This window comes from Anopheles merus, chromosome 3R (genome assembly GCF_017562075.2).
Source record: "Anopheles merus strain MAF chromosome 3R, AmerM5.1, whole genome shotgun sequence".
Lineage (NCBI taxonomy): Eukaryota > Metazoa > Arthropoda > Insecta > Diptera > Culicidae > Anopheles > Anopheles merus.
Window position 1 is genome coordinate 29,332,937 of NC_054084.1, and position 15,188 is coordinate 29,348,124.

At 44.2% G+C, this 15,188-nt stretch overlaps 2 protein-coding genes and 1 pseudogene across 4 annotated transcripts; all 3 read right to left on the reverse strand.

Moving 5' to 3' along the window:
- Positions 1-881: 881 nt before the first annotated feature.
- LOC121595615 lies at positions 882-4,298 on the reverse strand (annotated as a pseudogene).
- Positions 4,299-4,456: 158 nt separating this feature from the next.
- Positions 4,457-8,186, reverse strand: LOC121596169. 2 transcript variants are annotated; one of them, XM_041920867.1, is made up of 11 exons: positions 8,045-8,186; positions 7,775-7,976; positions 7,540-7,707; positions 7,376-7,470; positions 7,168-7,319; positions 6,551-6,734; positions 6,226-6,481; positions 5,899-6,167; positions 5,228-5,829; positions 4,835-5,165; positions 4,457-4,768 (listed from the first exon to the last, which is right to left on the reverse strand). In XM_041920867.1, exons 1-11 carry the CDS (start codon positions 8,175-8,177, stop codon positions 4,485-4,487), a joined length of 2,676 nt encoding a protein of 891 aa, XP_041776801.1. In that variant the 5' UTR covers positions 8,178-8,186; the 3' UTR covers positions 4,457-4,484. The 2 variants fall into 2 exon arrangements, with proteins under 2 accessions (XP_041776801.1, XP_041776802.1); XM_041920868.1 differs by having other exon boundaries at positions 8,041-8,061.
- Positions 8,187-8,494: 308 nt separating this feature from the next.
- LOC121596170 lies at positions 8,495-11,978 on the reverse strand. Of its 2 annotated transcripts, XM_041920869.1 has the most exons (10): positions 11,881-11,978; positions 11,721-11,810; positions 11,452-11,656; positions 11,237-11,380; positions 10,975-11,170; positions 10,733-10,913; positions 10,416-10,668; positions 10,089-10,354; positions 9,027-10,004; positions 8,495-8,874 (listed from the first exon to the last, which is right to left on the reverse strand). In XM_041920869.1, the coding sequence occupies exons 1-10, from the start codon at positions 11,936-11,938 to the stop codon at positions 8,594-8,596; spliced, it is 2,652 nt and encodes an 883-aa protein (XP_041776803.1). In that variant the 5' UTR covers positions 11,939-11,978; the 3' UTR covers positions 8,495-8,593. The 2 variants fall into 2 exon arrangements, with proteins under 2 accessions (XP_041776803.1, XP_041776804.1); XM_041920870.1 differs by lacking the exons at positions 11,721-11,810; positions 11,881-11,978 and having other exon boundaries at positions 11,237-11,366; positions 11,452-11,535.
- Positions 11,979-15,188: the final 3,210 nt, after the last annotated feature.

Genomic DNA, 15,188 nt, shown 5'->3' on the forward strand with positions numbered 1-15,188 from the left:
TGCCGTTGCCAACTCTCAGCTGCGTTCGAAATCCTTTTTGTTCCCCCTTTAATGCTATTTATTATTCAATTAGCTTAAACATTCGTTTGTTTCTTATCAGTGGCGTATCATCACCATGAGCGTTAATACACTTTCCCTGCAACCCTATGAACGGCACGCAAGGAACAGCAACTGAAGACAGGAATCATGTGCTGTAAATCGTAGCATGTAATCACATTCGGAGAAATCAATTAGCGTCCAGTTGGGAGAGCATTTGGCGCTTTGGGGCAGGATATCAGACTGCTTCGCCGTACACGTGATAAAACCATTCGATGTATAGCTGTATGGCTTGGCATTGGAGCTGACTGGTTGGTTGTTGGTACTTTGTCATGCAGTTACATGTGTATGAGATAGGAAACGATTGCGGTTATTGCTGTCAATCGGAACAAAGTGCTTTGTTTTTGTTTGCAGTAGATCTTAAAGTGAAAGTTTTATTTGCTTCTATGAATGAAACAATGTTATATTTATTAAACTTGAATATTTATCATTTTCCAATAAACTCAAAACAATCGGTTCGGATTTCCTTTATGTTTGTCAAATACAAAAAATGTCAAAAATGTCGAAAATCACGGTAAAAGTAAGATTATCATATATTTAACGACTAATTTCAAGATATAGTAAGAATAAGGAGAACATCTAATATGAAAATAGCATACATAAAGATAGTTTGCAAGAAGCAAAAATGCTACACATAGTTCTCTCTCTTCGCTAATCTACATGTTTGTCTTGGACCGTCGGATTAAAATGGATTTGTACAATACAAGGGTCAAAAAGTTCTTACGTTTATATTTAAACCAATGTTTTCTCAAGATTGTAACTTTGCGAATTTGCTAGGTCTCCAACTACACATGCATTTTGATCCAATCGACATATGATTCGACCCTTGTCTGCACCATTGTCATCGGGAAAACATAGCTCACAATCCCGACCAGATAGTGTTCAACCTCGCCACCATCCCCAAGCTGTTTCTGCCAAAACGCTGGCTCACCCGTTTCAATCGCTTGAAATTCCAACTCCAAATCGGCACAGAGTTGCGTCGCTTCCAGGCTCCGGTTCCCAAAGTGCTGGTACGCCTCACAGTTTTTGTTATATTTCGGGTAGCTGTGCAGGTACTGTAAGTCTGGAATGTGGTGTGAAGACGAACATTAATTAATCATATTTTCCTAACAACTCTATTGGGATCTTCTTACCTGACAGTATAAACTGCCGCATGTGGAACGGTGTGTGCGTTTGAATCTGCCACAGACAGGCCGGCACTTTGCCCGTTTTCGAATCCACTTCACCTTCAATCTTCACTATTCCGATAACATTTCTCAGCGTGCTTTCCTCGTACCGGGGATACAGAATCGTTTCATTTACCCACAGTGTAGGAGCCGTATTTTCCCATCCTAGCTTCACCACGGTACGGTTGCTGCTGATGCGTGACAGACAGTTGGCGGACGATAGCGCCATACTTCGGGTGATAAGTGTGCCAATACAGAAGTCAAACTCCCCATCACTCGTTTGCCAGGCGATCATGACCTAGCGGGAAATGACAATCTTCAATACATTACCATGATCAAGTCAGTCAGCAGTACTTACTACATGTGGAAAACGTTCCACGATCGGGTTTTCCCAATATGGCTCAAATATCCCATTCTGATGCAACGCACTGTATCTCGCTTCGCACTCATCCAGCTCAACACCAACGCCATCAGTTTCGTTCAGCACATCATGACACGGACAGCATACAATCGTCCTATTGGCCCAGAATGTGACCTGCCGTTCAACCTGAAGATCGTATCGCACCTTCGGACAGCGGGCAAGCTCAGTGCAAATGCCCTGACTCCCATCCGTACGCCGACAGTGATCGTTCAGCTCCAGATCGGTGTTGTAGAACTGTACCGATGCAGCCGCATGACGTCACTGAGGCAGCAGTACCTTGCTCATCCATTCTGCGTGATGGGCAAGCCGTACTCCAACTGCCGACTGGCCAAATCCGCAGTCCCGACCGAGCAGGTTGAGAGCGTACACATGCTTGAAGTACTTGGAGTACCGGAATAGATTGCGCTGTATCGGTCCACCGAACAGCTGTGCGCAGGTATCTGGCACCAGAAAGGTTCCATGTCCAAAGCAAAGATGCTCGTCTGACAGATCGTTGGTGAAGAGCTGCCGATGTGCTTGGGAGAGGGAACAGTTTCCATCGCGCTGTTCAGCTGATCGTACCAGCAAAGAGGCATTCCTAGCATCTAAAGCGAGGTTTGAATAGAAAAATATCACATTTAAAATAGGCGTACATACCTAACCCAATCACTTGTTCATCGTACAGTGGAACAGTGTTAAGATCGTTACGACCGCGAGTGGAACCTCAAACTCTGGATCGGGCAGTTCCGGATAAAACCAGGGACATGCGGGCGTAAAGTAGCGCGAAGTGAAGAAGATTGGGTCCTTCAGCTTCACTATTGCTATATTGCTGTAGAGTGATCCTGGACGATAGTTCGGATGTGTGTAGAGACCTACAATTTCCTTCCATATATCATCTAGCACGATCACGTGAGTGGCTGGTTGGCTGTTTGGGAATAGAAAAAAGCATAATTCTTTCCTAAAAGATCATCCGCTTTACTTACCTCTCAGAACTAGCGCACTCAGCAAGCGTTAGGACAGTATCTACGTCGATCAAAACACCGTAACAATTGTCCGGTGCCTTAAGCTTTGCATCTTCCCAACCGATCTTCACCGTAGAAAGGGAATCCTCGATGGTGATATGCACTCCGTCGAAGCTTAACGATTCACGGCCTTCCGATTTGCGTGACACAACATCCGGTTCGTATTCTCGCAGCTGCACGTACCATAACGCACAAGCGTAGGGCTCAAACTTCCATGCTAAGCAAAGACATTAAATAGCGTTCAATATTAAGGGCTATCCAAGAAAAGATCTTCCCACCTTCAGCATCAGCTTCGTGCGCCGCTATGACGGATCGAATCCGACGGATCGAGCGTATTTGGACACCTTTGTGTACACGCCCGACGTAGACTGACCGCAAGCGCTCCCAAAAGACGTCACCGCCACAACGAATGGTGTCACCTTGGCATTGTGCAGCAGCTTCACCTGTAGCGGTCCTCCCGAGTCACCCTGCTCGATAGCGCCATAGTTTAAAGCCATCATTCCAAATATGCGCATTAAGCTTCTTTCACTTACCGGACAGGTGTCCATCTTCACATCGCCAGCGCACAGCTGATAGTCTTGCAATGCCTCACGTAGACCACGATCGCCCACCCGGTAGAACTGATCGCACCGGTCCCGCTCGACCGGTTTCAGCGAGACCTTCAGCAGTGTCGGCGTTTGGGATTGCCCTAAACGTGGGATTGATGTCGTATCGTAAGCGTTATTCCGAAACCGTAAGCACAACACCTACCGATACCGGTTGCTCCCCAGCCGGCCGCTTCCAGCACGTCGAACCGCAGCTCCTCCTCGTTCCAAAGACAGGCGGGTGCAACGGTTTCATTCAATCTATCCACCACCCCGAAGGTAGAAGCAACTGTGACCAAACAGAAAGCACAACATGCTCGACAAAGAAGCAACACTTACGTGACCCGATGCTCTAGCTTGATCAGCGCAATGTCATGGTATTTGGCGCTGAAGCCGGATGGCGCAAAATCTCTGCAATCTTGTACTGCTGCGCAAACCGGTCGTCCGTCGCGTTGTACAGATTCAAATCTCCAAAGCGTACCACGTCCGGTGGTTCATTGCTAATGTACACGAAGCAGAAGATTTTGTTTCTATCAATCGGTTCTTCATTCCTTAGAAGCACAACTTTAACAATACTTCAAGTCCGCTGCACAGTGAGCCGACGTCAGCACAAAGTTCTCCCATATCAGCGATCCACCACAGCTCCACCGCACCGTACCGTCGGGCTGGCTCCAGTCGATCGCGCCTATGTGAGCAAACTCGCGCAGATATGCTGGCCTACCATTCTTAACTTTCTTATTTAAGTTATTTAACTTTCTTTTAACTTACTTCAGATTATATTTAAATAATTTTTTTTATTCTTCATTCCAGTGTAACACCGTTGCCAATGAAGTTTTTTTTCGATGCGGTGTTATAAGTTATTGAAAAGTCTGTTCTTGCTTTGAGAAAATGGGAATATGCTCGATGAATCACATAAGCGACCACACTACTACCATGCTATATTTCACATGCTTTTACATCGTAAAATTGGTAAAAGTGAAAACGATTAAACACTTCAAATGCTGGGAAACCAACAAACCAACTGCTGCATACTTAAAGGTGTTCAAATATGACAATGTGTTTAAGAACATCTATTCGAATACTCATGTGAGATTCTCTGACACACGTAAAACAGATGTACACAATATCATTTTGCTGAGTAAAACATACGTAATAAATAAATATATATTTAAAAAAAGGTTGCTAAGAAATGTTGTTGCTGTTTTGCTTTTATTTATCACAAAACACTCTTAATCCATCCCACGTACGGTGCAATGCGCGTGTGCAGAAACACACTACTATCGTTCGGTGCACTGTGGCTCGCTATTCCAACGAGATAGTTTCCCGTACCGCGTCCTTTCCAGAAAGCCGGCATGCCTTCATCTAGCTCAACCGTGTCCATGTATGGCAGTTGTTCCACATCTAGGCATAATTCGTGTTCGTCCAACGTTCTCCGAAACGTCCGGTCACAATCACTGTTAAATTTTGTGAATGCAAGGGCTGGACCAAGCGTCGATTCTTCTACAAGTAATAGAACGATAGCTGTGTGTTGGTTCTGTGTAAGACCGGGTTTTATATACAACCTACCCGTTAGTCCAACTTGTTCCAGGTAAAACGGCGTGTGCGTTCGGTTGCTCCACAAACAGATCGGACTATTGCCGAACACTGCTTCGGTGCGGTTCAGGACCGTTATCAGTGCAATGTTGTGGCGTTTCGTAGTACTGTCGTACTCTGGATGGACTGTTACCTTCTCAACCACCATCAAGACAATCATTTGAAGCACACTATTATCTAGCGTTACGTATTCGAGCGTGCCCTTCCCTTCCAGACAGCTGGCAGCGGTCACAAACGTTCTGTTGCTAATCATTGTTGCAATGCAGGACTCCGTTTCTGTCCCTTTGCTCCAATCTAAGGACACCTGTTCGAATGGATTTATAGCAGCATTAGGACGCGTGAAGAGCATATCAACCATTTGCCTACCATGTGATGCGTTGGGTCGAAATCTTTCCCCATGTCATTACGTCCCGTTGCGCAGCTGTCAATCTCTCGCCATTCTGCATCTAGCGCACTCCGTACGTCCTCCCGCGGACAGCACAATACCGATCCACTGCCACAGAATTGCACCGGTTGATTTTGCTGAAAGCGGTATAACATTCTCGGACAATTCACGGCACTTGTGCACACACCGATCCCAACGCCGTCCACTGCACACGTGTCACCCTCTTCCAAATCATTGTTCAGGAAGATGAACGCTTCCCCGGGATCTTCCTCAATCTTTTGCGGAAACAGGATCGAATTGAACCACGCCAGATGGGAAGCTAACCGAACGCCGAGTGCCGATTCACCGTAGCCACAGTCCCGGCCTGCTAGGTTCAGCGCGTACACGTACGGTAGGCTACGACCGAAACGCCCCACCTCACGCTCTAGCGGCCCACCCAGAGATTGGTGACAAGTACCCGGCACTAGAAACGGTTCGGCTCCGAAGCAGAGATGTTCAGCCGGTGTCTCGTTACGATGCTGCGTACAGTTGGTGCCGTTATGAAGCATTACTACTCCAAGAACATTGATTATGTGGTTCAAAGCTTTCAAGGAAATGATATTGTCATTAGAAGAAGTGAGAGAGGGCTACAGAGCACAGCAGAGCAACTTACAAGCACTTGTCTCTAAATCATCTTCCTCGACGTAAATAGCATGAAGCTCGGACAGCCCACGGCCAGAAACAAAAAACTCCGGCTCAGGAAGGTCTGTGCGATCCCAGATGCAAGCTGGTTGAAATTGGAATGAAATATTTAACGGCTCTTTCAGTTGCAGAAGTCCTACGTCTCCATAAAGCGATCCTTCTTTCCAATTTGGATGTATGTAAGAGCGAATGACAGCGTTCCTTTCATTTTCCAGATAGCTTACGTAAGCGGGAGGCATGCTGGAATTGATAAATGATCAACATTGACCTACTATTGACACACAAAACATAACTATACCCATTCTTCCTTGTACAGCGGGCAAGTGTCACGATCGTACTGTCGTCGACGATCACCCCGAAGCAGTCATTCTGCTCTGAATCGTCCGTTCCGTTCCAGTGGATTGCAGCCAGCTGTCGGGATGCCGTTGAAAACAGATGCGCCTCAGACAGATCTATTTGCTCCGAATCTTCCGATTTGTGCAGCAAAACTCGCGGCTCAAACTCACGGTACTGGGCATAGCGTAATGCGCACGCCTGAGGTTGGAATTTCCATTCTACACCGAACAAGATCAGACGTTTATTGGAATGCCAACAAGCATTTATTCCAGAACCGTAAAACTTACCTGTCGCATTTTCTCCGCGATCTTTCAGCACGGACCTTATCCAGGGTACATAGGGCGCAACCCTTGTGTACACTCCGGGAACGGACAAACCGCACGCCAATCCAAATGAAGTCACTCCGACCAGGAAAGGAGTTTCACGCGTGTTGTGTAGTAGTTTTACCTGCAGGGGTCCTCCAGAATCACCCTGCAAAAGGGAGACAATGTAATTCAAGCAATAAGATACTATCCAAATACCTGCAAAGAGCGTTCATTGGGTAGAAAAACATTAAATTATATAATTAATTGAACTAAAGAGTGAAAAAATTACAGCAAGATTCTTAAACAATTTATGTTGCTATCAAACAGAATTGATTAAAAATACGAAGAAAATCGACGAATAATCAAACAAAGTAGGGCACCAAGTTCAGATTTTTTAACAATAACAAATCAGATTTTAATAGAGATAAAGCCAATATAGAGATAAGCAATGGTCACTGGTAGCAAGAATACGTCAAAAAGATTCGTAATTTTTACAATTTTAAATTGCAGCGTTACATTGATAGTGAAATGAAGTTTAAAGAACAGTAAAAGTAAAGTATATTTTGAATGACTCCTGATTACCAATACAAAGTACTTACCGGACATGTGTCCATACGAGCATCGCCAGCACAGAGCTGATTCGCATGCAAACCGTTCCGCAAACCTCGAAGGTTCGAATAATGCTCATTGCACTGCTCGTTCGCGACCGGACTGAGCGCAACTTTCAGCAGGATTGGAGTTTTTGCAGCAGCTACAAGGAAAAAGAGCGTCACATTTTGCACACCAAAAAAGAACGGCAGTGTCTACCAAAGCCTGTATCTCCCCAACCGGTAGCTTCGAACCGCTTGAAGCGTATCTCATCATCAGTCCACAGACAAGCAGGCGCCACTGTATCATGTAGCCTACACAAAACACACACAGTTTATACAAATATAATCAAACTAGATCGTCACTGCTCCGCTTACACTTACACCACCTCACGCTCCAGTCGCATGAGAGCAATATCGTGATAGCGATTCCGATGCCGGTGCTCGGGATGTCGAATGATCTCTACGATCTTCAGCTGCTGCGCGTACTGATCATCGGTAGCGTTGAAAAGATCCAAGTCCCCAAAGCGTGCCACATCTGGTGCATTTTGTCTATCGGAACAGTAGATTTGGTAGACTCACAGCTTAGCTCCCTCTCTCTCTCTCCGCATTTTCTTACTGAGCATCTTCGACACAGTGCGCCGCAGTTAGAATGTAGTTCTCCCATATCAACGAACCGCCGCAGTTCCAAGTGATCGTGCCATCGGGCTGCGTCCAGCCTATAGCTGCCATGTGCGCAAACTCCCGCAGGTACGTCGGTTGACCAAAGGCGGGTTTTATCATCGATGTTTTACCATATTTGTAGTATCTGTAGTGACAATCTGCAACATAATAAGCACAAAAGTGTGTTAGTTTAAAGTGCTAAAACTAGTGAGCAGAACTCACTCGCCTGTTAAAGATTCTCTTCGGTTGGGCAGTATTACTTTTTTTACGTTGAGAGACTTCATATCCCCAGTCGGAATAAGTGCACTACTCTGTTCAAACAACACAATCAGCCCTAGCGTACAAATCACAAACCACATCTTGTTAAGCGTCAGTCGATCAGTGAGAGCTGCCTGCGATCAGTACGATGTCTTTATAAGTGTTTTGGCTTATCTCTTCTTCATGTTTCCGTTTTCTTGGTGGCGATTAAATTCAATTAAAACATTTATATACACGATTGCAGTTGCGATCCATCACTGTCGACAACGGCCTCGAGAACTGGTTACATGTCATAACAGGCTCTCTACTCGCATTGAATCTGATTAGTTCGTTTGTGTTGCACGTCTGGCTTCGTAGCTAGAAAGATCATCGGTATATCAATTTGTAAAAGCAACAAAAAACAACTGGTTTTGTTGGAGTATTTTTATTTAAGCTTCGTAGGTCTCATCAATCATTAGCCACAAATCAACCTCTTTTAGAATACAGACTCATTTTGATGGAAGTTTTTTTGTAAATCCTACAGCATACTTTTAATCCACCCAACATACGACGATATACGGCTGTGAACGTTCACCGTGTGATCGCCGGCGGTCACGTGACTCATGATTCCCACCAAATACTGCACCTGCGTGCCATCATCCATCACTTCCGACCAAAACAGTAGATCTCCCAGGGATACTTTCGTATCGTGCGGCTGCACATCAACACACAGCTGGTTGGAGCTAAGACCTTCCTCCAGCGCCTCACAGTCTCTGTTGTACATGGCTGTAGGATAGACATACGAATCAGTTGTACCATCTAAAAAAACAAGAGAGAGAGAGAGAGAGAGAAAGAGAGGGAAATAGAGAGAGAGAGAGGGAAAGAGAGAGAGAGAGATAGAGAGAAAGAGAAAAAAGTTTAATTGTTGAAGCAAAGAAACGTAGTCACACACTTTGAAGAACACAACTCACTTATCACAGGCTGAATCATTTCGAACGGCGTATGAGTTTGATTCTTCCAAAGACATGCCGGATGTATCGCTATTGTCGATCGATCAATTGCATCTCTCATTTTAATTAAAGCGATATTGTTCTTGCCACTGGCCACATCAAACTCCGGATGTAAAATAGTTTCTTCCACGTTCACTACAGGAGCTGCCTCATACAAGCCAAGTCGAATCACAGAAGGTGCAAATGATTGCTGCTGTAAGCATTTGGCACTAGCCAGAACAGCATTCGAGGTTATGAGTGTTCCTTTACAACTCCACTGGGCTTTAGTATCTCCAATTCCACGCCAACCGACTTCAACAAGATTTGGTTCTGTAATATAACCCGAATCAAACTGCGCTTCATTCGTGTTTCCACAACTGGCCTTGATGCGATCCGCACACTCATCCAACTCCCGACCACTGGCAGTCGTTTCGTTCACCATATTCTCATACGGACAGCAAACAACGGTTGACGTCTGACAAAAGACCACCCGTCGATTGGCTGAGAAATCGTATCGTATCTTGGGACATCTGGTTGCCTCCACACATAGCCCTGCCGCACCGTCCACATGCCGGCAGGTATCATTCTCCTCCAACTCCGAATGTAGGAAGTGAACCGATCCACTGTCTTTCCTGTAGTCGGGGAGCAGGACCGATTGCAACCAGCCAATGTGGCTCGACAAGCGTACACCAACTGCAGCGCGACCAAAGCCACAGTCGCGCCCGAAAGAGTTCAGTGCGTACGCATAGCGGAACTGCTTGTTGAACTTGAACTTCTTCCCTCCGATTGGTCCACCGGCTGCTTGTTGACATGTTTCTGGCACCAGATAGGCTTCATTGCCAAAGCACAGATGCTCTCCAGTCAATCCGTTCGATAGATTGCTTGAAAACTCTTCCGGATAGGAACATTTATTTATGGGAAGCACATTGGCGCGTGCTACCAGCTGGAAGTTTTGTGGTTCTATCAGAAGAAAAAGAGAAAAAACCACGATCAGAGAGACATCAGATCATCCAAATGAACCTTTAATCCATTTCAAGAACTTACCAAACACATCCACCGATGCATTGTGTAGACTGAAGTAATTAAGATCACGCCTTCCGTGCCCGGTCAGCTCAACAATGCTGTCTGCCAGATCACTCTCATGCCATATACAAAACGGGACGAAAGATCCAAAGAACACGAAGCGGCTTCTCACCTTCAGCAGTCCAATGTTGTTGTAATATTGTCCCTCACGATATCCAGGATGGTTGTAATGTTTCACCACGGTATTGCGCTCATTCCCCATGTACATTACAAACGTGGCACGCTTCCTGAAACGCAGAAGGAAATCAATTGTTTGACATATATAGAAATGGCTACCACTTGCATTACCCATGGTTTGTGGTACACTGGGCCAGCGTTAGCACGGTATCCTCGTCTATGATCAACCCATAACAGTCTTCCCGGCTCACTGAATAGCCTCCGTAACGAATCTCAACCATCGCATCGGTATATCGTGGCTCCAAACGCCTTCTGGCCGGTGTCACCACGTCAAGGGAGTCCGTCTGATCGATCAACACTTGTTTCTGGTACTGTCTTAGATGGACGTAACGCAGAGCACATTCGGCTTCTTTAAATTTCCACTCTGTAATTGAAAGGGTTTAGGTCATCCAATATCCTTTACAGCTATTATGATACAGTACACTTACCCCATGCTGGCTCGCCACTAGCTTGAATTGTTGAAACAATCCACTGAACATAGGACGAAACCTTTGTGTAGGGAGTGGGAGTCGATTTTTGGCACGATACATTCGATGGTGCACCAATCGCAACTACAAAAGGAGTTACCTTTCCATTGTGATTTAAAGGTACCTGAAGAAAGCCACCGTCCTATACAAAAAAGAGTCTTTCATGATGCGTTCTTATCGAAACACTCTCAACGCTTTCCTACCAAACATGAATCCAATTCAGTACTTTCAACACATAGGCCCGTACTTTGCATACGATCACAACCATCGAGTGTGGGTCGGACTTGAGTTTTAACAACGTCTGATGCATCTGAGCCACTCCAACTAACCAGATCCATAACGTGAAACTTCAGGTCTTCATTGTTCCAAAGACATGCCGGAACAACTGTAGAGTCCAATCTAAAAGAAAGAGCAAAGAGCATCGTTGGTTTCACCTAATCTTTTCCCCTTCTCGCTTGTACTCACTCCACTTTTGACTGCAATCGTAACAGCGCAATGTCGTGCTGCATAATGCCCTCTCTATACTCGGGATGGCGTACAGCTTCCGCGATCTTTATCTCCTGCATCTTACCAGAATCGCCCAATCTCACCACATCTGGAGCCATGGAGCTGTGTTAAATTTTTTTTTACAAACAATTGCAATATTCCAATCAAATGAGATGAAACATATCGTCACGTACTTGCCATCCGATGTACAACGGGCTGATGTTAGTATGAAGTTTTCCCACACCAACGTTCCACTACAGTTCCAACGGACCGTTCCATCGGTATTGGTCCAACCAATACGGCCTAGATGAGGAAAATCGCTCATCTTTTGATGAGGCCTTTGGAAGACGGGATAAGAACTTTCCACCAGACTGTGTTTGTAGTATCGCATGTGACAATCTGATCAGCCAAAAACAGAAAATGAGGTATTTTTCCAACAAAAGAAACAATCCAAACAACCAACCATCCAACGATTCGCGTACATTGGGCATCATCGTTTGCTTCCTGTTCAATTCGTTCTCCATGTACGACATAAACGTGCGATCACCATTGCCTGTAAAAAAATACGTCCGTAACAATAACTGCCTTTTTGTGCGGCAATCATTATACTTGGAGCAACTTACTGAATCGATTCAACAGCAATGCAACAACAATCACTACACTCTGCTGTATGCACAGCATCTTACTCTTGATGCTGCCACCGTAACACTGATAATGCGATGCGCTCTCATGAGAACGCGCGGGCAAGTGCGCACACTGTACGACCTTGAACGGCCGCGTTCGTTCAAACAGGTTTCACGGGAAGGCACGGTCATTGCGTTATGCTGTTACACTTGCGCTAGCCGTTTCAATAAGCCGGTTTTTTGTAAGTGCAGCAAATGTGCTTCTCGTAGTGTTTGTTCGTTAATCTTCGTTTCTTTACTGTAGCATATAAAATACTTGTATTTATTAAGACGGTCTCATGGTACAGTTATTGCCAAAAAGTGAGGAACATTTTTTCTATTTTCTTTTATTTATCAAGGAACATATATTAGAAACTGCCGCTCTAGCCGCAAAAAGTGAACAAAGCAGAATTGAATTAGTTGGTACCGAGGGTGCACCAAAATATTCGTTTTTTTCTTTATTCGCTTGTATCTTGTTTCTCACTTGGATGTTCAAACGTGTTTGCCCTGATTGTTAAAGGTTTTCTAAAGACAGTTTTTGTTTTGAAGAATGAAATCCAAATACACTGAAGGCCACCCAAAGTCAAACACCTCATATTTTAAACTATTTATGTAAGCGGCACCCTGGATGAACACCCAACCTGGACGTTTAATAACTGATTTCACTTAAGTGGTCTAGGAAACTGTCCAGGATGCCGCAAAGTCAGTTTAAAGGTGAAAATATGAGCTATCCGTGTCCCATTTTAAATTTTAATCAAAACAGCGCTCCCTAACTACGTTTGCTCTCAAAGCACAAAACAGCGCTTGTCGATTTCTATTCATTAAATAAAACAATGATATTCATCTACTGTACCATAGTTTCTTCATGAAAGCTTCTTCAAATCAAACGAAAAGTATCCCAAGCAAATTGAAATCATAAGACTGCAGGAACAAAACAGCCTACTTACCATTCCAATACGGAAACGATGCTACACATAATGCGTCCCATACCATGCTGCTAATGAGCATCAAAGGCACAACCACGGCTAAATACTCTCTCCAAAAAGTATCCACGATATTCAAAACATTGAGCAAAACAGTTTGTTTTCGTCATGGTGCATTGGCACAGTGTATAAATGGTAGTTTTCTACTCTAACCACTCCCGCAGCGTGCTGTAACTTCCGCCACTTACAGCTAACCAGACAAAAGCGGACCAATTAATTTCTCCCATCAAAAACGCTCCTTATCGAGATCCATCCAGCAACAGTAGTGAAGCCTACCACGGACCGAGTTTCAAAAAGATCCTCCAAAATGGTCCCAAGTCCCAAGCTTACTTCGATTGGTGGCGAGGTATAATTTGACCCAGTTTTGTGTCAGTTTTGTTGAGTCAAAAGCTTCCACGCTAGTCGCTGCCGTTAGTTGAGAGCAAATCATTATGTCTTCATTTTACAGCACACAGCCAAACACGAATTATGCGCAGTGAAGGACCGAGTTTTTGTTCTTTTGAGTTTCAACGCCATCGTTGTCGTCCTCTCGAGTGGATGCTTGTGAAATGAAATCTGCAGTCACTTGGGCTAGATTTGTTTTCGTGAAAATGACAGAAAGTTTACGCCATAAACCGGTGCAAAGCAGTAATGGCTCTGCACTAATTGGCACGTGAAAAATAATACAATTATTCAGATTCATTATATACACGAGGAAATATCTTTTGTTGTTATGTAAATTTGCAGTCACAAAATACTGTAGCAATAGCACCAAGGGTGTTGTTCTTTTACAGCTTGTTTGAAATACAAACACATTTTTTCACAGTGCAATGTTCCTTTTGGTTATCAGTTTACTCTTGTTTCCTCAACGAAGCTTCTTGCTTCTGTAGCGTGAACACAACACAACACAAACTTTGGCATGCTCACTCGGGGATGATGAAAATTCATCCTAATGGTTTGCACTCCAGTTGACATAAAGTTCCATCAATTTGTTCACAAATCAAAACACATCGGAAAAACACACTCTCCACCGAGAAAAAACGCAATTTTGCCTAACGGCAAATTAAGTTAATCAAAATAATATCAAAAATCAATCGTTATCATGTTTACTGCCGCCAAACGACGCAAATATATATTGTGACTCTCGGGAAATCGACAGGCTGGCCAGTTTTCCAGAAGTATTGACACTCATAATAGACCTTTAGTTATTATCCATCTGCTCTTTCGTCCGGTTAAAGCACATTCGGTGGCCAAAGGTCGTCCCAACAAATTTTTTTCAATTTCCTTTTCTATTCCTTTTACTTTATATTCCTCAATAAATACTGCCCGATGCCCCGAGTCAATGTGCAAATGGTGATGGCGAAAGAGAGAGGAAGAGTGAAATTGAAATACCGCTGTTGTCCTCGTGCAACTGCGTCGCTGCAAATCGATCTCCATTTTTATCCCCGACTCTGTTTTGCGGTAGATAAGCAGAGCGTGTCATAGCGGAAGATCGAACGGAAATAAATTGTTCCTTATCCAAGCCCTGAAGGCGCTACTTCAAGATTCATCCTCATTACCCTTCCCCTAACAAGTTCGTATAGTTTGATTTGTCTTTGTTATTTCAACTGTTTCCCTTACCATTATGTCCAATTACGCCGTATCCAAGCCCAACTTTTCCTAACCGGCAAAGAAAAACCCCCCCAAACTCTGCACCTTCTTTCCTTTCCGCCCTTTATAATGATGAAGCTTCACTAAGGAGTTTCTTGCATTCGCGCAAGCTCGAGCTTGCTCCATCTGCAGCAAACGTCTTCACCAGAGTCGGATTTCGATAAAAACAATATTGGTGATTGATTTCTGAATTAAATTTCCATCTATTACTCTAGGTCCTGGAAGGTCAGATGGTGCACAGATTCAGCCATTTGCATAAAGAGGCTAAAGGGAAGCAACTTTTTAACTTTTCCCTTGCGTGCTCTCGGTGATTGTCGTTTTGTCGATGGAAAGGTAGTAACGTCTCAGTCTGACTAACGGAATTGTGTTCCCATTGAAATTGTTGTTTCTTTTCACTGTGATTATACTAAATGATTTCATGCGACTATTCTATTATTATTCTCATCATTATTGTTTAGTCCTTTTCCAATTCTTCAGACAAGTAATTATTGTGTTTTAACATAGTTGGGTAGACAATGTATTACAAACCATGTGGCACACACATTTTTGAATAATTATATGATACTTATCCTCAGCAAAACAAAACATCCTCTTCTTATCCAGCCTCCAACCAAGAACCTTCCCAAGCTCCCTAAAACAAATGATTGATTTCAGGGT